The following is a 24637-nucleotide window of genomic DNA, read 5'->3' on the forward strand; positions in this document are numbered from 1 at the left end:
ACTCTGTGTAAAGACCTTGTCTCTCTCTGTCTGACCTCCTTGGTCAGTTCCCAGGTGAGAGCCCTGACTCCTTCCAGCAGCCAACTCCTATTCCTCACTTCACAGCTCTCCAGTATTTTGTTCCCAAGCTGGGGTCTTTGCTCAGCTTCCCTGCTGAGAGGTGGGGAACTCCATCTCCCTTTGGGTCATTGGTGGTTAGGTGTCAATGGATTTGCCATGGTCTTGGATTTTCCATTGATGTGTGATTGGCTTTGGCCAGTCCTCTTTAATGACTCATTCAGGCTCAGCCATAAATGGCTGTCTCTCAGTCTGCCCTGAGAGCAACCAGGGAAACTGAGGCACACATAAGCTTCATAAAAATAGTATAGAAAATTCCTAGTGTGTCACAGTGGTGACTGGGAGCAAGAGAAGGAGCTCCCTTATCATTCTTAGCCCAATAATTGGTACTCACTTGAGTTTTGGGAGATCCTCAGGCAGGGCTTTGGAGCGGAGCCCGGAGCTGGAACGCGGAGCAGCTCCGGAGCAGTGGAGCTGCAGGTTTTTGCCTGGGGCTGGAGCAGAGCCAGAGCATAGCTCCAAAGCCCTGGCCTCAGGTCCAGTCCCCCATCTATCTGGTGGGGAGGAGGGATTTGAACTAGGATCTGCCACCTCTCAGATGAGTGGGGGATGATGTGGCACTCCCTCAGTCTCTCCTGTGGAAGCTGTTCCACTGTGGATAAATAATTTGTAAAGCCATTGGAGCAGGAGGACTGAATCCCAGGTCTCCCACCTCACGTGAGTTACTCTAACCACCCAGCCATAGAGCCACCTTCATACTTCCTCTCTGTCTGTCTCTCCAGCCCACTGACTCTTTCAGGAATATGCATTTTGCTGCTGTCGTGAAAGTGTTGCCCAAATTTGGCCAAGTTATCAGCCATGCTCCCACCTGCTCATTAGAGACTTGTTAGAGTTTAGCCTCTAAATTCTCCAAACAGTCCATCTGCACTGAGCATGCTCCCTCTCCTCATGGCTCCGATGTGTGACCAGATTGTGCATGCACTGTCCACACACAGTGATTGAGCATATTCCATTTTAGGCCTGCGGGGACTGAGCAGGACTGTCCTTCAATTGATCTTCCTGTCTGTGGGGGCCACTGTGGTTACAAACACCAGAACTGAGAGCAGGGACTTTGTCTCTCCTGTGCTTTCAGTGATCCCCTGCTGGTGCCCAGGTGGCATGGAGAAGAAGCAGGAGACAGCCTGACTAAGATGCAGGAGAGTGAGGAACCCGGAGTTGAGGTGTGTGGGGGGAGATGTGAAGAGCAGGGTAAGGGGCAGAGACAGGAGCGGAGGGACATGAAAATAGGAGTGGTGGGGGAGGGAGCAGGAGTCAGGAATGGAGAAAAGGCAGAAGCCACAGAAGTTCTCAAAAACATGAAAATGGCTTTAAAAGAATTAATAAATGTGAGGTTTTCTTTATGATACCATCTTGTTTTTAAGCCTTTAAGATGGCTGTTTTCAAGCTTTTTCTCTGCAACCACAAAGGGTAGAAACTTCCTTTTCAAAGGAAAGCTGAGATTCTCGGGTAATTAACTGACTCCAAGAACTGGAGCTTTAAGAAAAGTGTCAAGTCTCATGAGACTTGCAATAAAATCGTGAGAGTTGGCAACACTATAACTTGAATATTGAAACAAGGAGTCCAGTGGCACCTTAAAGACGACTCCTTGTTGTTTTTGTGGATACAGACTAACACGGGTACCCCCTGATACCTGAATGTTGAAGAGCCAGAAGATGCTAAATAAATTGTTTGGATCACTATGTTAACTTGTACCTTCTCACAACCTTTCATTAGCTGCTTCACCTGTCTCTTCTTGTACCTGTGAGTTACCCCTGCTTAGATTCCCTTTAGACCAGCGTTGTCCAATAGAAATTCGATGCTAGCCATACTGCTAGCCACACCTGTGGTTTTGAATTTTTCTTATTAGCTACATTATAAAAAAGCCACATGCATTAGCCACAGTTCAATAGCCTATTAGCCACATGTGGCTAGTGGCGAACGTATTGGACACCACTGCTTTAGACTGTTTCACCTACCTGCCAAAGTGTAATGTACACCACCTTGCCCATCCTTTCTGAATTTGTTGGACAGTGGTTAGACTACAGAGGAAATCTCGTATGGACTGTAAGGAAAAATCTCCCCAGTCAGTGGCATCGACAAGACCTAGGTCCTAGCAAGCCTCGTTTCTATGACTTCATTTTGTCCTTTCCCACAAAAATCCGTTGGTGCGCAAAAGAGCATCAAAACCAGAAAAATTATATTTTAAAAAACAAACTCAAAAGCAACTATAAAAGGGGACACCAAACCACTCAGCCCAAGGCTGGTTAGCATTAGTCATGCATTTTATGTTTGCCAATGCGATGAAGGCAAGTCGCTTGTTTGTTTGTTATAATCTCCAGTACCCTGGAGCAACAGTAGCAGAGTCTGTCGTATTAGCAATGAGAGTAATGTTTTAGCTCATCTAATCCGTCCACCAAAGCCTAGCTAGACTCATGGGAAGTGAGTAGTTGTGATTAACTCTGCCACAGACAATGCCCAAACCTATGCCCCATTTTCACAACAGTGTCGACAAGCTGTGTGCCTTCCATATGAAATCAGTAGCAGTAGTGAAGCTCCTAGAAGACTTCGTGGAGACTCTGACACTTCCCTCTTTATGGGATCAAAATTCTGCTTGGAAGGTTTTCGTTTTTATTTGTTTGTAAGATTTTATTTATTTCTTGCGTTTTATTCTGTCACGTTGCCATTAGAGATGTCCCTCAGTTAGATCCAAATTCCCACAAAATTTGGAGGTGCCAAAGTGGGTTTTGGTGATGATGCATTTCTGATCATTATTATAGTGATTCAGAAATTAAGGGGAACTTTGAAGTGAGACCCTGACTGATTTGGGGACATAAGAGACCCTTGAACTACCAAAGGTTTGGAGAAGTTTGTCCGCATATTTTGAAGTCTGTGCCCAGGGATTGCTGATCCCTCTCTACCGAGGTTCATTTGATCCAATCTTTGCTTGACCATATGCCGGTGGAGCTGTGCATGCCGTTGCTCTGGGGCTGGGCTCTGGAATATAAATCAGGCTGGCTGATTTCTGTTTCTTTTATGAATAACTAAAACCATGCTAACCAATTTATTTGAGCAGAAGCTTTCGTGAGCTACAGCTCACTTCATCGGATGCATACTGTGGAAACTGCAGAAGACATTATATACACAGAGACCATGAAACAATGCCTCCTCCCACCCCACTCTCCTGCTGGTAATAGCTTATCTAAAGTGATCACTCTCCTTACAATATGACAGGTTTCAGAGTAGCAGCCGTGTTCGTCTGTATTCGCAAAAAGAAAAGGAGAACTTGTGGCACCTTAGAGACTAACCAATTTATTTGAGCATGAGCTTTCGTGAGCTACAGCTCACTTCATCGGATGCATACTGTGTGTATATAATGTCTTCTGCAGTTTCCACAGTATGCATCCGATGAAGTGAGCTATAACTCACGAAAGCTCATGCTCAAATAAATGGGTTAGTCTCTAAGGTGCCACAAGTCCTCCTTTTCTTTCTCCTTACAATGTGTATGATGATCAAGTTGGGCCATTTCCAGCACAAATCCAGGTTTTCTCACCCTCCGCCCCCCGCCACACAAACTCACTCTCCTGCTGGTAACAGCCCATCCAAAGTGACCTCTCTCTTTACAATCTGTATGATAATCAAGGTGGGCCATTTCCAGCACAAATCCAGGTTTTCTCACCCTCCGCCCCCCGCCACACAAACTCACTCTCCTGCTGGTAACAGCCCATCCAAAGTGACCTCTCTCTTTACAATCTGTATAATAATCAAGGTGGGCCATTTCCAGCACAAATCCAGGTTTTCTCACTCCCCACCCCCCCCTCCAAAAACCACACACACAAACTCACTCTCCTGCTGGTAATAGCTTATCCAAAGTGACCACTCTCCTTGCAATGTGTATGAAAATCAAGGTGGGCCATTTCCAGCACAAATCCAGGTTTTCTCACCCCTCCCCCCCCAAAAAACACACACACACAAACTCACTCTCCTGGTGGCAATAGCTCATCCAAAGTGACCACTCTCCCTACAATGTGCATGATAATCAAGATGGGCCATTTCCAGCACAAATCCAGGTTTTCTCACCCCCCCCCACAAACTCACTCTCCTGCTGGTAATAGCTCATCCAAACTGACCACTCTCCTTACAATGTGTATGATTATCAAGGTGGGCCATTTCCAGCATAAATCCAAGTTTAACCAGAACGTCGGGGGGGGGGGCATTAGGAAAAAACAAGGGGAAATAGTCTACCTTGCATAATGATTTAGCCACTCCCAGTATCTATTTAAGCCTGAATTAATAGTATCCAATTTGCAAATGAATTCCAATTCAGCAGTTTCTCGCTGGAGTCTGGATTTGAAGTTTTTTGTTGTAAGATAGCGACCTTCATGTCTGTAATTGCGTGACCAGAGAGATTGAAGTGTTCTCCGACTGGTTTTTGAATGTTATAATTCGTGACGTCTGATTTGTGTCCATTTATTCTTTTACGTAGAGACTGTCCAGTTTGACCAATGTACATGGCAGAGGGGCATTGCTGGCACATGATGGCATATATCACATTGGTGGATGTGCAGGTGAACGAGCCTCTGATAGTGTGGCTGATGTGATTAGTCCCTGTGATGGTGTCCCCTGAATAGATATGTGGGCACAGTTGGCAACGGGCTTTGTTGCAAGGATAAGTTCCTGGGTGAGTGGTTCTGTTGTGTGGTATGTGGTTGTTGGTGAGTATTTGCTTCAGGTTGCGGGGCTGTCTGTAGGCAAGGACTGGCCTGTCTCCCAAGATTTATGAGAGTGTTGGGTCATCCTTTAGGATATGTTGTAGATCCTTAATAATGCATTGGAGGGGTTTTAGTTGGGGGCTGAAGGTGACGGCTAGTGGCGTTCTGTTATTTTCTTTGTTAGGCCTGTCCTGTAGTAGGTAACTTCTGGGAACTCTTCTGGCTCTATCAATCTGTTTCTCTACTTCCGCAGGTGGGTATTGTAGTTGTAAGAAAGCTTGACAGAGATCTTGTAGGTGTTTGTCTCTGTCTGAGGGGTTGGAGCAAATGCGGTTGTATCGCAGAGCTTGGCTGTAGACGATGAATCGTGTGGTGTGGTCAGGGTGAAAGCTGGAGGCATGCAGGTAGGAATAGCGGTCAGGCCAGTCCTTGCCTACAGACAGCCCCACAACCTGAAGCAAATATTCACCAACAACCACATACCACACAACAGAACCACTAACCCAGGAACTTATCCTTGCAACAAAGCCCGTTGCCAACTGTGCCCACATATCTATTCAGGGGACACCATCACAGGGACTGATAACATCAGCCACACTATCAGAGGCTCGTTCACCTGCACATCCACCAATGTGATATATGCCATCATGTGCCAGCAATGCCCCTCTGCCATGTACATTGGTCAAACTGGACAGTCTCTACGTAAAAGAATAAATGGACACAAATCAGACGTCAAGAATTATAACATTCAAAAACCATTATGCAAGGTAGACTATTTCCCCTTGTTTTTTCCTAACCCCCCCCCCCCGACATTCTGGTTAAACTTGGATTTATGCTGGAAATGGCCCACCTTGATAATCATACACATTGTAAGGAGAGTGGTCAGTTTGGATGAGCTATTACCAGCAGGAGAGTGAGTTTGGGGAGGGAGGGGTGGAGGGTGAGAAAACCTGGATTTGTGCTGGAAATGGCCCATCTTGTTTATCATACATATTGTAAGGAGAGTGATCACTTTAGATAAGCTATTACCAGCAGGAGAGTGGGATGGGAGGAGGTATTGTTTCATGGTCTCTGTGTATATAATGTCTTCTGCAGTTTCCACAGTATGCATCCGATGAAGTGAGCTGTAGCTCACGAAAGCTTATGCTCAGATAAATTGGTTTGTCTCTAAGGTGCCACAAGTACTCCTTTTTCTTTTTGCGAATACAGACTAACACGGCTGTTACTCTAAAACCATGCTGGTTTTGCTGCCTTTGTATCCCCGGCACCCTAAAAACCTTGAGGCGGAAACATACCGAAAGAAAGATTTAGTTTTTTCTTAGGACATTTGTTCATGGGGGAAGGAATTTCCCGCACTAGATTTTTACCATGACTAGTACACAGGGACCTTCACGGCTAGGGTTTCTAGGTGCTACCACAATATCAAATAAATTCAGAGCAGCTGGCCTGCTTTGGCGGCTCAGTGAAAAGATACGGTGGTGGGTTCCAGAACAATCTCTGAACATGTGGGCCTCTGTTTCCCCTGCCTTAGTTTGTGTGAAGTGTGTGCAAAGCTCTGCCATCCATGTGAGTGGAGAACTCTGATCTAGTGGCATCCTATGCCCACTGTGTACGTGAGTAAATGACAACACAAGGTGCTCTTCAGGGGAAATTAGGCCCTTGGGCCATTAATTTGTGGGGATCAGGGAGTGATGAGGGTCTCTGGAGCAGGGACTGAGGAATTCGGGAGTACTTTTATACTGTTGCAGTGTGACTCTCAATTTGCACAGCATAGTGCAAGCTGGGAAGGGGCATCTAGTAAAAACGGGAGCAAAGAATGGGTCTGATCAGACCCTCACAATAACTGTGACAAATTCTGTATCTAAAACAAAACCCTGTGGATGAGTTTGCTGGCTCGAAAAGAAAATCAGATTTCTGTGCCATGCAAAGCGCTGACTGGTTTTGGTGAGGGGAGAAACTAAACAGAACATGTAGGCTTGGAAGGGGATAGCAAATGCCGTGGCTAGCTATGCCATTGCTGCAAAGCTATGGGACTCCCGCAGGGCACAACGGGGGCTTGTGGGCTCTAGCAAGGACTCTTTGGTGGCTACAAACGTCTACACTCAATTGTGGTGGTGCTGTTCCTGATTCAGGCTGCTCCGGTTTTAAAGTAGCATGGTTGTAAATGGGCAGCAACCATGAGTGACTTTCCTTCTGGTGGCGGGTGCTGTCTTCAGAGCCGGCTCGTCAGCCACAGAGCAGCTACAGCAGGGGCAGCAGCCATGCAAGTGTCCGCCATTTTGCTCTGCTCCTCTGTGTTTCATCCCTGCCTGGCGGGGACAGAGTTAGGTTCAGCTGTCTGCCCTTGCAGCCCTTGGCCTCTCTGAGACTGTTATCATCTAGTTAAAAGCCTGTTTCCTGAGGGAGCTTCATGAGATGTAATTGTGAGGGTCACGGAGAAAGGAGGGACACACGAGTCATTCGGTCTCATCCCAGCACATTTCACTACAACACAAACCATAGATTGCAGCACACTCAGGCCTCTCTTCTCCATTGCCCTGTGCTGTTTTTACACAGCTCCAGCAGTACAGAAGGACTGTACAAGTCAGCAGATCTTGGAGACTTTCCGGGTAGTTAGGGTTGCCAGGTGTTCAGTTTTCGACCGGAACACCTGGTGGAAAAGGGACCCTGGCGGCGCCGGTCAGTACTGCTGACTGGGCCATTAAAAGTCCGGTTGGCGGCACAACGGGCTAAGGCAGGCTCCCTACCTGGCTCTGTGCGGCTCCCCAGAAGCAGTGACACATCCCTCAGCTCCTAGGTGGAGGTGCAGCCAGGGGGACTCCGTGTGCTGCCCCCACACAGAACCCCGGCTCTGCAGCTCCCATTGGCTGGCCAATGGGCGTTGGGGGGAGCAGTGCCTGCAGGGGGAGGCAGCACGCGCCATGCAAAGCCACCTGGCTGCGCCTCCGCCTCAGAGCTGAGGGACATGTCACTGCATCCAGGGAGCCGCCTGAGGTAAGTGTCTCCCAGAGCCAGCACCCAAACTGCCTCTTGGAGACTGCACCCCGCTCCCCCTCTTTCACTCCAACCCCCTATCCCAGCCCTGAGCGCCCTCCCGCACACAAACTCCCTCCCGGAGCCCACACCCCAACTCGTAACCCCCTCCCGCACTCCAAACCCCTTGGCCCCAGCTCGGAGCCCACTCCTGCACCGTGAACTCCTCATCTCTGGCCCCCACCCTGGAGCCCAGCCCCCCAGCCCAGAGCCCTGACTCCCTCCCAACCCCCTGCCTCAGTTACTGTACTGGTTACTCTACTTTTACTGGTGAAAATGAGCAAGTGAGTGAGGGGAAGGGATGGAGCCTTGGGGAAGGGGGTGGGGCAAGGGTGTTCAGTTTTGTGAGATTAGAAAGTTGGCCACCCTATGGGTAGTGCGGAGGGATTCTCCAGGGTGTGCAGTATTGGTTTAATGAGTCTCTACCACCCTCCATGGTAGCCCCGGCTCAGGCACTATGGCCGAGGGGAGAGGTGGGGGGGGGGCAGACAGCATGTGCAGAGCATTGCTGCACTTGGGGTGTACTCAGCTGCTGGATGTCTACTGTGGGGCCGTGGCAGCCAAGCATCAGTCAGCGTGTTCTCAGTCGGCTCTAATTTATGTCAGGTGAGACTGGCCCTGCTCCTTGGGTTCCTACAATGGGTAGATCTCAGCTGGACTTCACAATGAGGCTCTCAGGCTAGGCTTTCCAGCAACGTTGAGTGGGAGAAATTTCCTTTCACTGGACAGTGACAAGGCATTCTGGAGCCAGGGCTATAAAGTGTCTTAAACCCCAAACCATGTGGGAGGCGTGTTTCGATAGAAGAGAGAGTCTAGCTTGGTTGTTCAGGGCAGCACCCTTTGTAGTCATTGAGAGAAGGTAAACCCTGCTGCTCTGTGCCCTACAAAGCTAGTGGATGAGTTTGATCAAAGGCTGTGTTTGCTGTCTGTATGGGGGGCGGGGGATGAACCCAAATAAGCTGGTGCCAAACTGTGAACACGTCTGTTATACAGTGGAGTCAACCTGCGTTGCTGTCTCTGCTCACAGAGGCTGTGCCAATTTAGCTGGTTGTCGTCAGTACCAGGGCGGTTCCCACCCGTCCCCAATTGAGTAGGACGGTCCTGGCTTCCACAGCGCTATCCCTATGACTAGACTCCAGGCTTAAGAAAAGCCACAAACTGCTTTGCTGCGATACCAGCTGGGGATGTGAGGCACAGAATCACGCCAGCCTCAGGTCACAGTGGTGATTCAATGGTGCAGCGTGCCTCAGTCGGCATCCTAAAGGCAAGATCCTGCCAGCTGATGGAGGAAGAGACCTGGGTTCTCTTCCCAGCTGTGTGACCTTGAGCAAGACACCTCACCCCTCTGTTTTCCTTCCCACCCTCTGTCTCTCTTGCCTGTGTAGATTGTAAGATCTTCGGGACAGGGACTGTGTCTTATAATGTGTTTGCAGCCCTGATCTTGAGTGAGGCCTCTAGGCAGTAGATGAAACCGCTCCCCTCACCTGCCCCATGAGCCCCACTCAAACCAGCCACTCTGTTGGTGGATGCTGGTTCCACAGCCATTCATTAGCATCATCTCCCGATTTCTTCCAGCCATCCACAGTGCCCAGGGCCAGAGCGGTGGCAGGGGTTGATAACCTTGCTAATTGGTTGGGTAAACAAAATGGAAATACATCCATCAATAATGCATGGCCTCAGCTGCTGTCGTTCATGCCAGATGTATTGATTTCTTTGGTTTAAATTCCGCCGGGAGGCGGAGCCTCAAGACCAAGGATGGAGTGGGGTGTGGGGGAAGGTTTTTCCAAAAATTGTTATATATTAATTGTATTATGGCCGAGTCTAGGGGCCCCAGTTCTAGTCCCTGGCCCCCTGTACTAGCGTTGTAAAAACACAGAACTGAAGGACAGTCCCTGCCCCAAAGAGCGAGTTTGTCGTACTTTTCAAAATCGATTAAAACCGTGGTTTGTACTCAATGTTTTAATGATTATGTTGATACATTTTTTGGTACATTCTTACTTGTCCCCTCTTCTCTCCTACCCTTACACCTCTCCCCTGTGTCACCAACATTCTGATGAGCCCTGTTTGCTAAGGTTAACCGGAAAGCCAGCTGGCAATGCCTGCAAGCTATAATGATCTTGTCTAACAGCTGGTGTGGCTGCTAAATCGAAGGGAAGTATTTCATAAAGCTGAGCTCCTCCCACGATGGTTTGGACTAATGGGGGCCAAAGTAAACTTCGGCATCAGCGAGTGAGACACCCATTGGCTGCCATGAGTTGTGCCCACTTACACCAGGGCTAAATGTGGCCTGTGAAACTATCAGACTGCAGCAGCAAGAGTTGGCAGAGCTGTGTGTGTGTGCCCTTGCTGGCTCACATGCCCAGTTATATAAGCACTACAGTTCAGTTTCATGTTATTCCACATAGCATCTGTCCCTAACGCTGGGCCCTGGGAGGACGTTGCAAGGTCGGAGGATCCCATCCTGCGCCTTTTGAAGTCCAGTGGGTCTTTGCAACTCTGTTACCAGCCTCAGCAGAGGGGCTATTCACTGACCAGTCAGAGAGGCTGATCTCCACTCTCAAGGTATCCCTGCTTGGTAGAGTTGTGGCCCACTAGCAGGGTTCCCTGGTGTGGAAGCTTAGATTGCCACTGCCCAAGCTGTGTTCTTTGAATAAATACAGGGCAGCTAATATCAATCCTACCACCTTTTGGAAACACTGATTGTTTTCCTCCCTGCACCAGCCCTCCTCTCCCTGTGATTGACTTTCTGCTCCCTTGCTAGTGTGACCCCGGCTGTTCTGAGAAGACCCCCACCCCCGACTTTTCTTTAATTTATATTATATTGATCTCCCCTGGTTTTTGGAAAAAAGACTGAAAGAACCAAAAAAGGAAAAGAATGGGAGGAAAGGGGGAAGAGGGGCCCAGGGTGCGGGGGGAAAAGGAGAGTGACCTCTGTTTCCATTCCCTCGGAATTAATCAGATTTCAAAAAAGTTGCACCAAATCTTTATTCTCTGCAGTGTTAAATGAGCTTTATCTGCCAGGTCAGCCCTGGCACTGTGCTAAGCTTCTGTCCATGGAGGCAGCCTCTTCTTCCATCTCGCCATTTGGCTACCAGCGCTGCTCCAGAGAATCAGGCTTCACGTGAGTTGGCGTGTTTCCATGATGATGGGATCTATCCCAAAACACTGTTCTGGGAAGTAATTTTTAAGGAGAGATGCATCATCATAGTAACTCTCCTGTCTGCCTGCAGCCAGAAGGACTGAATCCTGGTACTTTTCTAACTCTTTGCTCTGTCAGTGAGAAGAATACCTAAGTAACCACAGAAATGAGGGTAAGCAGCACTCAGCAGCCATTGTAAATGATTGTGCCAATTGGAGATCTTGAGTGGGGGGTTAATTTAACATCATAGCCCCCTTGGCTAATTTATGCGACTCTGTGGAGGCCCAGACCCTGGCTCCTGTGGGTGAGGGTGTGCAGGCTCATGTCCCTAGAGGGAGGCTGTTCTGTTGCATGGATTTTTTTTTTCCTTTGCATTTGATGCCTGGAGCAGAAGCTACTCCGCATTCTCTGCATATATTTACTCATTTTTCTGTAAGAGGGCAATGACCCTAGCACCCTCCGGTTAGCCTGTCTTAAAGCTTTGGCAGGATTCACTGGGCTCAAACTGATCTGCTGAAACCAGGCCAGAGCCGTATATTTGTAGAGAATGAGGGGAGTCAGGATGTTTTACCAGTTGATGTTGCTCAGTTTAAAGACCAGCACCGTAATCCCAGCGTTTTTGGAAAGCTGCTGAGATGGGTCCCTCTGACCCTATTGGCAAGTTCGCCCCAGATTATAGGTGGCACTTGAAGTTCTGACATTCTAATGCCTGTATATTGAGAGGAAAGATGGACTTGTGGTTAAAGCAGTGGATTGAGATGTCGGAGAAATAGGCTTAATTCAGAGCTCTGCCATGCAGGCCCTAAGTGATTTTGAGCGAGTCACTTAGTCTCTCTGGACCTCAATTCCCCATCTGTAAAATGGGGATATTGTGCTTCCTTTCTTCATCCTTTGTTCTGTCTATTTATCTTGTACACTCTGCAGGGCCGGGACTGTCTCCTACTATATGTTTGTATAGCACCTAGTACAATTGGACCTGGCTGGCAAACATTAAGAAACGCCGATCTATCCCCCTGTAAATGAACCGTTTCAGAACCAAGCTGAAATAAGCCCGTGAGGCCCCACATTCTGGAGAGGAAAGAGTCTAACTCATTCAGTGTAAGATTGTGGTTCCTGACCACTAAATGCATCCAGTTAGAATCCACAGATTGACGCACCCTGCCCCTTGCTATCTTTAGCTACTTTTAAATCTTTACTTCAAAAGAGCAGGCTTTGTTTTGGTGAGAAGAAAGCCCCATAGTTCCTTATTTCCTCCTTGGGCAATGTATTTTCTTGTTGTGAAAAAAAAACATCAGCAAAGGAAGCGGGGTGGGGGGAAGGGGGCTGGTCAGTTACTCAAAAAGCCCTTCTGTGGTGTGCAAAGGAAAGGGGGGGGGTGGAACATGGTACTGTATCTAAAATAGCCATCACTGTTTCAAAGGACTGAAATGCTGCTTTATCTGGGAGCCCAGATGCAGTGGCTTAATATGAAACATGAAGTTGCAAAGAGAGGCCCGTCGTCTTGAGCAAACTTGTGACAAGCTCTGCTAAATCTATTGGAATCACTTTATGAAACGCGCGCTCTGCAAACACAGGACAATAGATAAAGTAACTGGGCTGGAGATGGGACTTTCTGTATCATAAGCTTCTCCGCTGTGAAGAGTCATATGATAACATTTGAGCCAACGATTATGCCAGGCTCTTAACCTCTGAGTATATCCTTTGTCTTGCTGGGTTCTAATGGAGGGTGAAGGGTCTGGTTAACTCAGTGAGGGTTTCTCTTTTCACTTGTACAGATGAAATCATGCAGCAGGAGATAAGGCCGCTGGTCGCAGTGGATATAATTGAGCAGCTCCACAGGCAATTTGCCATCCTGTCAGGTAAGGACTGAATTTAAATTGTATTCTTGGATTCTTTTGGAAACCTGCTGAGATTTACCACATTGGCTGTTTCGCATCCTCCCAGCTCTGCACTGCAGTGGCAACAACCTTTTTAATGTTGTCCATGGACAGAATGGTTAATATTTCTCCTTGGTAGTATGTGGAGTTGATTAAACACCACCTCCTCGTTCTTGGTTTTCAGGCAACAGTCCTCCCTCCGACCCCCCCACCCACTTCCAATCAATTAGATATCAATTAGATTTAAAAGGGAAGAAACTAACGTAGCATTTATTTATATTTTCAAAAGGTGTATATATGTTTCACATGGTGTATTTGGTTTGTTTGGGAGCTTGGTTTGTCCATCCCCCCGCTGGTTTTGTGTTAGGAATGATTCACTTGAAATATAAGGCTATCATCTTTTCAAATGATTTGTGATTATTTCGCATTTCTTCTATTGTTCCCCAGGTTTGCATGACACTTTACAGAAACCCCAAAAGGACGTGACTCCTAAGAGAGCTAGTAGATCGTTAAATGTTTACTTAGTATGTAACCAACAATTTAGCATCAATATTTTGTCTACGGCAGAGGACTAAGAATTATGGTATAGGTTTTTGAATTGTCTGTGATGCTGACTGCCTGGATGACCTTTGGCAGGTCACTTAACTTCTCTGCCTCCGTTTCCTCATTGATAAAACAGCAATTTTGCTTCCCTGCTTGAGGTTTCACTCATTCATAACTGTAATGTGCTTTTAGATCCTCAAATTTAAGGCACTTTCTCTTTCTCCAAACAAAAATTCACTTTTATGAATGTCCTCAAACACCGAATGAAAGCGTCAGAAATAGCATTATGGCAAGTTTGTGTTTTTTATTCAAACGAATGGTCTTGCACTTTGTAGGGTTCATCCAGCTCTGTTCATGCAGATTGGCCTGTTGAGGGTGTGCATATCAATGCAAATGATGAGCATTCTTATGATTTAGCACTGCCTCTCACACGTAGTAGGGAAACACCTCTACTTCTGGCTTACCAAACCGAGGCTCAGAAAAGTTCAGGGCCCTGTTCTGCAAGGTACTGAGCAATTCCAGTGAGGAGTGGACCGTAGGGCGCTCTGCATGAGAGCTGGTTGGGAATTTCTCGACAAAATGCTTTTTGTAGGAAATGCCTATTTGCCAAAATTGAAATGTTTTGGTTTTAGTGGTCCAGGATGGAATTTATGGTCAAAATACGTATGAGATGTGTGGGCGGGGGGAAACCTGGATTTTTGCTGGAAATGGCCCAACTTGATTATCATACACATTGTAAGGAGAGTGATCACTTTAGATAAGCTATTACCAGCAGGAGAGTGGGGTGGGGGGAGAGAAAACCTTTTGTAGTGGTAAACACCCATTTTTTCATGCTTTGTGTGTATAAAAAGATCTTCTACACTTTCCACGGTATGCATCCGATGAAGTGAGCTGTAGCTCACGAAAGCTTATGCTCAAATAAATTGGTTAGTCTCTAAGCTGCCAAAAGTACTCCTTTTCTTTTTGCGAATACAGACTAACACGGCTGTTACTCTGATACGTATGAGAGAGACCCATCTCAGAATCATCAGTAGCCCAGTGGTTAGATCACTCAGTTGGTATGTGGGCGACCTAGGTTCAAGGCTATGCTCTGCTTGATTGAGAGCAAGGACTTGGGAAATATGTGTTGGGCCACTGAGACTCAGGTGGAGTGGAGACTTGATGAATACTTTAACCACAGGCTATTTTGGGTGGGTGTCTCCCCGTTTTTTTTTTCTTTTTGTGAAGAATTTCAAAAGATCTCGGTTTTGTTCCAATGCAGAACAAAAACAAATTCCAAAACCTTGAAGTTTTCACAAAATGGAATTCTTATTTTCCAGCCAGCCCTACTCAGCACCTTGCTGGATCAGACAGCCCTAAACAATGTGTCTAGCAAGTCAGGTGGGTTTGACTGAGTTTTGGAATTGGGAATCTTAGGTTTGAGTTCTGATGCTGCTATGTTACCTTGGATATGTCACTCAATGTATTTGAGGCTCAGTTTTCCCATTTCTAAAATGCGGGTAATGATAATGAAGTTAACAGGATTTAAAAAAAAATCTTCTTTAATAATCTACAGACAGAAACATGGATAATTATTACTAAATTACAGTAAGTTAAAACCATGTGACGAGGAATACAGCTAAGATACAAGTGGGAATTGCAAGCTGCAGAAATTTTGTACTCTTCTGGGTAGATGAGTTTAACGAGAGATTAATGTATTGCAACGAGATCATTTGAGCCTATCCTGCTGTTGCAGTGCTGTATCTCAGTGCTGTTTAGAGCCGGGACTCTCTGGAGCTTTCTGGGTAACTTCCCAAGATGTTCCAGGGGGGAGGTAGGTGTGTGCAAGTCCCATAGAGACAAACCTTGACTCAGGCACGCTCTACAGATACAGCTACCCTTCTGTGCCCAGCCCCATCTCCTCCACAGAGGTGGAGATCCAGGCACCTCCTCTGCTGCCTTATAGGGGGGTGAGGTTGCTGGAAAGTGATGCCAGGAGCTGGCAGTGCTCCATGTGCATCTCTGCATGGGTGGTTGGGTTTCCCTGCTTGAGTGACAATCAGGAAGAGAGCCTGTGAGTCAAGAGCACCCCCCATCCTTTCCTCCCAACACTGAAGTCAGCTGACCTCTCTGGAGCTGTCAATTGGCAAAGGAGCCAAAGAGCTCCCCCAGCAGGTAAGTGTAGTACCTGCAATTGTTGTACAGGGCAACATCGGCAACATAGGGCCCTGTAACCTGTCCCCAGAACCTCCACCCCAAATCCTGTAGTTAAGGGACTTCCTGTGCCCCCTTCTTTCCATGCCCAAAGGCAGCTTTGCAGGGGCAAAAGCCACCCTCCCAGTCGGCTCTTGCCCAGAGGACAGAGCCCCCTACCCTGAGGATGGACCAGAGCCATGCAGACAGACACACAGACACACACACACACACCCCCGCTGGTTGAAGAAGAGCCCTGTTCATCAAGCAGCGACTGACGGGCTCTAGAGCAGACTGGATTAGGCAGAGGGCAGAGTGCTTGCACTCCAGCTGGCAGTGTTATGGGGCTGTGGAGCAGTCAGTTTGTCTGTGCTTTGGGGAAGAGGGAAGCCAGGTATCCACGAGTCCAGCTCTGTAACTATAAACTTGTTTGGTCCAACCCTCACCACCGTGACCTATTTCAGTGTGTAATATGCGGCACTGCATGGTGATGTGAGAAGCAGCCTGGCCATGACTGAGAGCCGGGGGAGTTGGGGTCTGTCTGGTGGTGACTCAGCCACAGTGGCTTTTTTAAACCATTCTCCTCACTGCCTTTGGCTTTTGCTCATGATTTAAATGGTGTCGTTGAGTGATGATTCGATCTTATCTCCATGGGAGACGGGCTGGTTCAGAGGGTTTCTGTCTGACTCCCAGTGTTCATCTGACAACCACCATTGATAACTATCTTCAGTCCGCAGGCAGGCCGAGGACAGCGTGGAGAGTGAACTGGCTCCTTCGCTTCTCTTCTGCATTCGCTCGTTCTGGTGTTGCCAATACTGTGGCATCCCCCTATCGTGCCTAACAAACTACACAACACACACCCACAAGAACAGCCATCCTGAGTCAGAGCAATGGTCCATTGAGCCCAGGGGTGGGCAAACTTTTTAGCCCAAGGGCCACAGCTGAGTATGGACATTGTATGGCGGGCCATGAATGTTCATGAAATTGAGGGTTGGGGTGCAGGAGGGGGTAAGGGCTCCAGCTGGGGTGTGGGCTCTGGGGTGCAGGAGGGTGGGACCGAGGGGTTCGGAGGGCGGCCAACAGGAGCTGCGGGGGTGGTGCTTGGGGTGGGGGCAGTGTGCAGATCCCCCTGACTGCCCCTACGTGTAGGAGCTTTAGGGGGGACATGCTGCTGCTTCCGGGAGCCATGTGGAGCTACGGCATAGGGGGAGCGGGGCAAGCCCGGGACCCCGCTCTCTGGCAGGAGTTTGAGGGCCAGATTAAAATGTCTGAAGGGCCGGATGCAGACCCTGGGCCGTAGTTTGCTCACCCCTGTTCTAGCCCAATATCCTGTCTTCCAACAGTGGCCAATGCCAGGTGCTCCAGAGGGAATGAACAGAACAGGTCATCAGAGATCCATCTTCTGTTGTCCATTCCCAGCTTCTGGCCAACCAGTTACTGGTTGATGAGAGGACCTTCCCTCTTATCCCACATAAAAGTGCCTGCATTCACCCCCACACCCCGAAGGCGATTTCAGTTGCTCCAAGCTCCATATTGTCTCCTATTGCAGTGTCAGAGCAGATGACAAACACTGACACAGCAACTGCAACAGTGAACTTAGTCCCCCCAGGTCAGTCCCACGGTGCTCCTGCCCACGAATCAGTGACTGCTCTGAGCCTACAAGGAAATGGGTCTGACAAGCCATTCCTATGCAGCGGGCCCTCAGCTGGTCTCAGCTCTGCTCTGCACCTAGGGTGGCCAACTTTCTAATCGCACAAAACTGAACACCCTAGCCCAGCTCCTTTCCCGAGGCCCTGCCCCGTTCACTACATTCCCCCTCCCTCTGTGGCTTGCTCTCCCCACGGTGACTCACTTTCACTGGGCTGGGGCAGAGGCCAGGGGGTTGGGATGCGGGAGGGAGTGAGGGCTCCAGCTGGGGTTGCAGGTTCTGGGGTGGGGCTGGAGATGAGGGGTTTGGGGTGCAGGAGGGGGCTGGGGGCTGGGGCAGAGGGGTTCAGGGTGTGTGTGGGGGGCTCTGGGCTGGGGCAAGGGGTTGGAGTGCAGGGGGGGTGAGGGCTCCATCTTGGGGTGCAGGCTCTAGGGTGAGGCTGGAGATGAGGGGTTTGGGGTGCAGGGGGGGCTCCAGGTTTGGGGGGGTCAGGGCTGGTCAGGGGAATGGGGTGCAGGAGGGAGCACAGGCTCTGGGCTGGGGATGCAGGCTCTGGGACGGGGCCAGGGGATGAAGGGTTTGGGTTACAGGCGGGGCTCTGGGGTAGGGGGTTGGGGCTCGGGATTGGGAGGCGGGCTTTCCTCAGGCAGCTCCTGGTCACCAGCGCAGCGGGTCTAAGGCAGACTGCCTGCCTGTCCTGGCACTGCGCTGTACGCCCCGGAAGCAGCCAGCAGGTCCAGCTCTTAGGCGGAGGTACAGTAGGCGTCTCTGTGCTCTGCTCCTGCCCGCAGACGCTGCCCCCGCAGCTCCCATTGGCCACGGTTCCCGGCCAATGGGAGCGTGGAGCTGGTGCGGAGGGCGGGGGCAGCATGTGGGGCCCCATGGCCCCCCACCTAGGAGCCAGAGCTGCTGGCTGCTTCTGGGGTGCAGCGCGGAGCTAGGACAGATAGGGACTAGCCTGCCTTAGCTCTGCAGCACTGCCACCCGGACTTCTACTGGCCCGCTCGGTGGTGCTGAGCGGAGCCACCAAGGTCCCTTTTCGACCAGGCATTCCAGTCAAAAACCGGACACCTGGTCACCCTAGCTGCACCACACCCTTTGGGGCAGGGCCAAGAGTGGTGGAGGAGGTTCTCAGCCGGTGTCGGAATACATTTCAAATATTTCTTACCCAGCTAGACCAGTCAGAGCAAGCGATGCCTTTTTCTGCCCCTTCAGCAGAAGTCAATTCTAAGATTCAATTTCATTCCTTTGCTCTTGGGAGCAACTGAAAGTGGGAAGGATTTTTAAGCCAGACTCTTTTAAATCACTTTAACCATTACCTAACTCAAACTAGTACTGAGCATTTTGGAGAAAGGATGCCTTTGTTAAAGGTCCACCACACCAGTTCTTCAATTAGCGTGTGAACGTTCACAACAAACACAATAACATGGGGATGGGTGAGCGTTTTCCAGGTTTTCTTCCATGATCATAACAAAAACTCAGAAACTCATCCATTTGCAGATCACTTATCAACTATCCTCATTAAATTCTAGAGTCAGCAGCACCCCAATGAGATAAATTAGGCAGTTCACACTGCTCCAAGCCATTGTTACAGAACTGTCAGAAGATTCATACAGACATCAGATTATGCCTGGTTCATAGCGTGTAGGTTTTCTTTGCAAGGATTTGACACTTACACCAACATTTTCAAACTTGGGTGGCCAGGGCCAGGTTCTCAAATCCACATGTAGGCACCTAGATAAAAGTGGCCTGATTCTCAAAGGTGCATTTCTCTCTGTAAATGCAATCCTCCTTTTCATCCCGCCAAGAGATTGTTTTCATCCAGTGAAAACAGGTCTGAGAGTTCTTTTCCCCCCATTCTGGTGTTAAAGTAATTCTCACTTAGGTGACCTCATCTGGGTTTTGAGCACTTCTATCCATTTTTTCCTACCATCGTGCTGCTTTTCATTGGTGATAGGGGAACCACAAATGGTTCAGAGTTTTGACGTTTGGCTGCTTTCAAACCGGAAATCTCCTGAGGTTTACAGTATTTCCTGATTCCAAATGCTCTGGTGTACCAATTCCTTGGCTGAATAGCCATCAGCACGGAAAGAATTCAGACCTACCCCAAAATTGCAGACTTCTGTCTTTCACACTAAAAGAGAATCTCTCCATTACCTGTAGTAGTCTCCGGCCTTATGGGTCACATCCGCAGCTCATATGAATGGGTCTATCTCGATTGAAGTCACAGGGTCTATGGTGATTTATACCAGTGAGGGTATAGCCTTATATATCCCTTTGTAGGAGCAGCCACTAGGGGTGACATGAACACAAACATACACAGGCAGGTCCAGTTCAGCAGGGACAACCTTCCTTGGGCTATTTTAGGACTTCTGCTTTTGATTGTGGTCGGAAGTGGCACCTTGAAATACAAATGTCACCCCCAAACTAATTCCGTTCTCATTCCAGCCAGCCCATCCGCCCACTGATTATTAAACTTTAGGGCCATCATTCCGTGTATGCCTATCATATTTCACAGGCTTCTGTCATCTCAGGGTATGTCTACACTTCAAATACTAGAGCTATTGCTTCAGTATAGACCAGTGGTTCTCAACCTATTTACCACTGTGGGCCGCATATGCAGCTCTCTATGTATTATGTGGGCTGCATCCATACAGTATATATATACTACCTGTATGGCCCTGAGGGTGTCACATGGGCCACCGCTGTGTGCTGATTGGGCTGCAGGTGGCTCATGGGTTGAGAACCACTGGTGTAGACTCTGCCTACGCCAACAGAAAGGGTTCTTCTGGCAGTGTAGATAATCCACCTCCCCAGGAGGGGGTAGCTCAGGGTGACAGAAGATTTCTTCCATCAACCTAGCATCAGTGTTGAAGAGCCAAGGAAAGCCTTTAATACTTGAAGTCTTGCACTTCTTGCAAAAAAAGTCCTGACCATTTCCTTACAGGGGTCTTCTGCACAGTCTTGGCAACACAAGATGTGTTTGGTCTGCAGTATAGAAGTGTGTCGGAAGGCCAGCTGAAGTTTATTCAATCTGAGTTCTTGACCGTATATATGGTATAATGTCAACTTTTTGGCTATGCATTACTTTGGCTTCAGCAATTGCATCTAAAACACAGGGGCATCCAAATAGGAAAGTCCAGGGGTTAGAGCAGAGGACTGGGAGACCAGCGTTCCTAGTTTCTGTTACCTGCTATGACCCTGACTCTGTGACATTCAGCTGCTCCCTGTGCCTTTGCTGAGCCATCTTCATATGGATATACTCCAGTCTTTCCCGTCCCTATACAACTCCAATACGTGAGACCTGGCTCTCTTCTGGGCTCTGAGCAGATGGGAGCAGTTATCCATTGACTAACGAGGGTTTTGTGTTGATTACATGGCACAGGAGATTCAAGACCAAAGACTTGTCTGTACAATGTGTTAGTCCGCACTAGAGGGATGTAAATTCTACTGCATACCAGGGTGTTGTGCAGTATCTGGCCGGTGTAGACCCGGAGTTCCCTAGTGCATGTTAATGTAGGCCCATTTCAAACAGGACTACTTTAATGTGCATGAGGGAACACTGAGTCATGTCAGTTCGTGTGCGACACGCTAGTGTGCACTAGAATTTGCACCTCTGCAGCATGGACTAATGCACCGTTCAGACAAATCCTTAACGGTACTGAATGAAAGGGAGACTGTTTACTGAAGCCACTGGAAACAGACCCTGTAGTGCTCTCTGGCTGCCAGACTACCAAAGTTTGTATGGCCTATGCCAGGAAGAGTGTAACAAGCCTTGTCTGGGACTCAGCAGTTATGGAAAAGGACTGCAGAGTGCCACGTAATGAAGCACCTACGCCACTTCGTGCACCACGTAGTGATGCCTTGGTGGTCTCCTATCCCAGAGCTTGACCCGACCACACTTAGCTTGTGAGATCTGATGGGAGCACAAGTTCACATGGCTAGATTCCTGATTATAAGCCACTACCCTCCATTCTATGATGCTATGATTTCCTTCTTTCAAAAACACCACTTTCATTATGTGATTGCAGCAGGACCAACACAGATAAACTTTTTGCACTTTTATGTGATAGATTATGAGAGTGCTGCATTTGCTCCACTGATTTTGGAGGACCGATTACAGAAAGTTCGGTGGTACAAAAGTGCTGGCTATTCTTAGGCGAAAGCAGGTGTGCATTAGAATGGAGGACCACTGGTAAGATGCTGTTCCTGAAATGCAGAAAGATTAATAACGTGCTGTGCAAATATGCTGTTTAAAAGAAAGAGTGTTGCTGCCCTCCTTCTGTTTGATCTGCTGTTTCACATGTTGTAATTATCTGTAATTACTGTCAGAAAAGAATCCAGTCTGTCAGTTCTGACAATAACAGAGCCTGTTAATAAATCACAAGCTCCTTAGAGAAAGTGTCATGAAGTGTATTAGCAGAGTTCCATTTTCTTAGCAAACCTAGGTAAGGGCCCAGTCTGCTTCCACTGAAATCAATGGCAACACTCCATTCGACTTCAATGGAAGAAGGATTACGTCTTAAAATAGACAGCTGGCTAATGCAAAGCAAATTTGTTTACTTTCTTGTTCATCTTTAGTCTATGACTTTTGGGTGAGTGAAGGGAAAAGGGGCTAGAGCTGAGTGTTGGGATTTTTTTTTTTAAATAGCTGTTTTCTTGTTGCCTTGTGCAGTCTTGTAGTTGCCAAATTGAAAAGTGCCCATTCTGTGATATGAATTCAGAATCTGAAAATCAGGTCACCTATAGCCCCAAAGTTAGGTTTTGTAAGAATACGCTTCAACAAAATCTCAGACCAATACAAATGTTCCTATGCATGTTTTAATTAATTTCCAATAGAACTAGTGTTTTAAACAAACAAACCTTCCCCTTTCCTGTTTGCAGCCCAAACATCACTACATTGTGCTAGTGGATGAGAATCTGAAACTGACTAGTCCAGTAGTAAAGGCAAGAAGCAAACAAGGAGCATATGAAGTGTTTGCAAATTAGATTTAAAAATTAGTTAGTTACTTAACAGTCTCTGTTCTTGTCTAAAGAAAAGGAGTACTTGTGGCACCTTAGAAACTAACAAATTTATTTGAGCATAAGCTTGAAGGAGTCTGGGCACCGAACAATTTAATTTAAGGAATCACCCATAATGTGCACTGGCAGACACAGAATTTTCTATGAACACTTCATCGGATGCATTCAGTGGAAAGTGAGCTGTAGCTCACGAAAGCTTATGCTCAAATAAATTTGTTAGTCTCTACGGTGCCACAAGTCCTCCTTTTCTTGTTGCGAATACAGACTAACACGGCTGCTACTCTGAAACCTGTTCTTGTCTAGTAACCCAGCTGGGACATTTGTGTTTTATACATACTGTTTTTTCCACTGATTTGCACCTTGCACAGTTGTTTATGCCAGTGCAATTTGAGTGTATAAAATGCTACCACGTCCGGATGGCACCTTTTTACGCTCCGTTTGCACAGTTGTAAATGACACAAGATGCATTGTAGGGGAGAATCCTATCCAGGATTTTTTTTTACGCTGACAGTGTCCCTGTAATTGACGCACAAACTGAATAATAACCCTTGAATAAAAAGATGCATGCTATGTGGAATTAATTGGCTGCAAAGGCTTTGTTTGACACATTAGTTTGACACTAAAGTCTGAAAACCAGCTGTTTTGCAGCCTCACCAATGATTGAGGTGCTAAAGTGACGAGCTAGAGAGACAAAAAGTCGGTGTGTCTGTTGAAGGCTATCTCTTGGCTATGTTACAATGTGGGAGTGAAACTGGGGGTCAGGGCCCTGTCCATCACAGATGGAAAACACTACAATCCACAAATGATGACTTAATGATGGCTAAGAAAAATGGAAATAGCCTCAACCTGGTCCTCATTTGGTGAGCACCAAAGAACATCGTTCAGAGAGACAAGGTGGGTGCGGTAATGTCTTTTATTGGACCCACTTCAGCTGGTGAGAGAGACGCTGTTTCCAGGTCCACAGAGCTCTTCTTCAAGCCTGGGAAAACATTCAGCACAGTTCAGCAGACCTGGCAATCTCTATACAAGAGAATCCAGGAAACCTAAGTGAAGGGAATGCAGCAGGTTAGGGTTGTGCCTCTCAGCTGGGGGCTGAGAAGTGGAAGTGCTGATTCTCTGATATTTCTTAATTCTCCCTGCTGTCTTCTTGAAGTCCTCCTCTGGGTTCCAGTGACACTCTGCTGGATTGTGGACAAGCTGGTTATATGCATGTCAGAGAAAGGGATGGTCCAGTGGTCTGAGCACGCCCCACATCCCAGCCCCTGCTGACCTCGGTGGCCCGCGCTCTTCACCTTTGCTCTTCTCAGTCCCGTGACGCTTTCTCCTTCTTGGCTTCCTGCCTCAGTTGTGCTGCCCCCTATCCCGGGAACAGCCTCCCACCTTGTCCTGGTCTGCCGTGCACCCCCTTGCTCCTCTCAACCTCGCCTCCAACCACTCAGGAATACTCCCCTTGCTCTCCTCACCAACAACCTTCCCCCCTGCCCCAGCTCAGCTCCTGGATGCTGGCTCTGGCTTATTTATTTAGCTTGGGGCGGTTAATTCTTTTGACCAGTGCATGAGACTCAGTTTTCATCAGCTCTGCCCAGGTGCGCAGGGGCTGGGCACAGTTCCAAGGGGGCACGCGGGTACTGTGCCCATATGGGGTGAGCCGGCTGGGGCCACAGGCCAGCACAATCTGCACCGAGTTGTTAAGAGATGCAAACAGGATGGGGAGCTCTGAGGGTGTCCAAGCCTGGGAGACGAGACCGAGCTCCTGTCAGCTTTTAAGGAGGGGCTGGGGGGGAAGCTGTGCACTGCCCTACACACCAGTACTTTAACTCCTGGCTGCACTCATTCAAAGGGTGAGAGAGCTGTGGATGCTCGGTTGGCGCCCTGGCTTCGCAGCTGCGCTCTATAGCCCTTTGTTTGTCCAGTCTGGGACAAACTCCTCACTCCAGCAATGCACAGAGCATAAAGGTCTCATAAGGGACAGGGAGAGCAGTCCCTTAGGTGCAGGTCCAGCGGGAATCAACCCTGAGCTGTTCTATCTCACAAGCGTCAGTGTTGGGGTGTGGTGGGGGCAGGCCCAGGTTCTTTATCTGCTGAGCATAAATCTGAGCAGCTGGGGGCCTCTCTAACTTGGGCTGGATGGCCATGTCAGCCACCAGAATAGCCCAGAAGCCAGAGGGAGCAAAAGCGGCTACAGGCCACCTTTGCTCCCCGTCTCTTGGTCTGCGTCTTTTGCACTGCACTTCCTGGAAGTGCAGGGCAGAATTTCACACCATGTGGAGTCACTCTGGATTCACCCCGGTATAAGTGATGTTAGAATGAAGTACTGGGAGGTGCTGTGCACCAAGCCATAGGATGTACTTAGCCTGCTTTGGGCCGAATTCCACAGCACTTACTCAGTCCTCATGCC

General features: G+C 48.3%; 1 protein-coding gene across 7 annotated transcripts in view; it reads left to right on the plus strand.

Annotated features, from left to right (window-relative positions):
• MCF2L2 (MCF.2 cell line derived transforming sequence-like 2) overlaps positions 1–24637 on the plus strand; it is a 319798-nt gene that overhangs the window by 69769 nt on the left and 225392 nt on the right. For 6 of the 7 annotated variants that reach the window (XM_073359253.1, XM_073359256.1, XM_073359257.1 and 3 more), the window contains exon 2: positions 12753–12836. In XM_073359253.1, the coding sequence (XP_073215354.1) occupies positions 12753–12836 (84 nt within the window). Of the gene's footprint in view, positions 1–11996; positions 12076–12752; positions 12837–24637 lie in introns of those variants that run through there. The other variant, XM_073359255.1, reaches the window with a different exon arrangement.

This window comes from Lepidochelys kempii, chromosome 9, assembly GCF_965140265.1.
Source record: "Lepidochelys kempii isolate rLepKem1 chromosome 9, rLepKem1.hap2, whole genome shotgun sequence".
In the NCBI taxonomy this organism is placed as follows: domain Eukaryota; kingdom Metazoa; phylum Chordata; order Testudines; family Cheloniidae; genus Lepidochelys; species Lepidochelys kempii.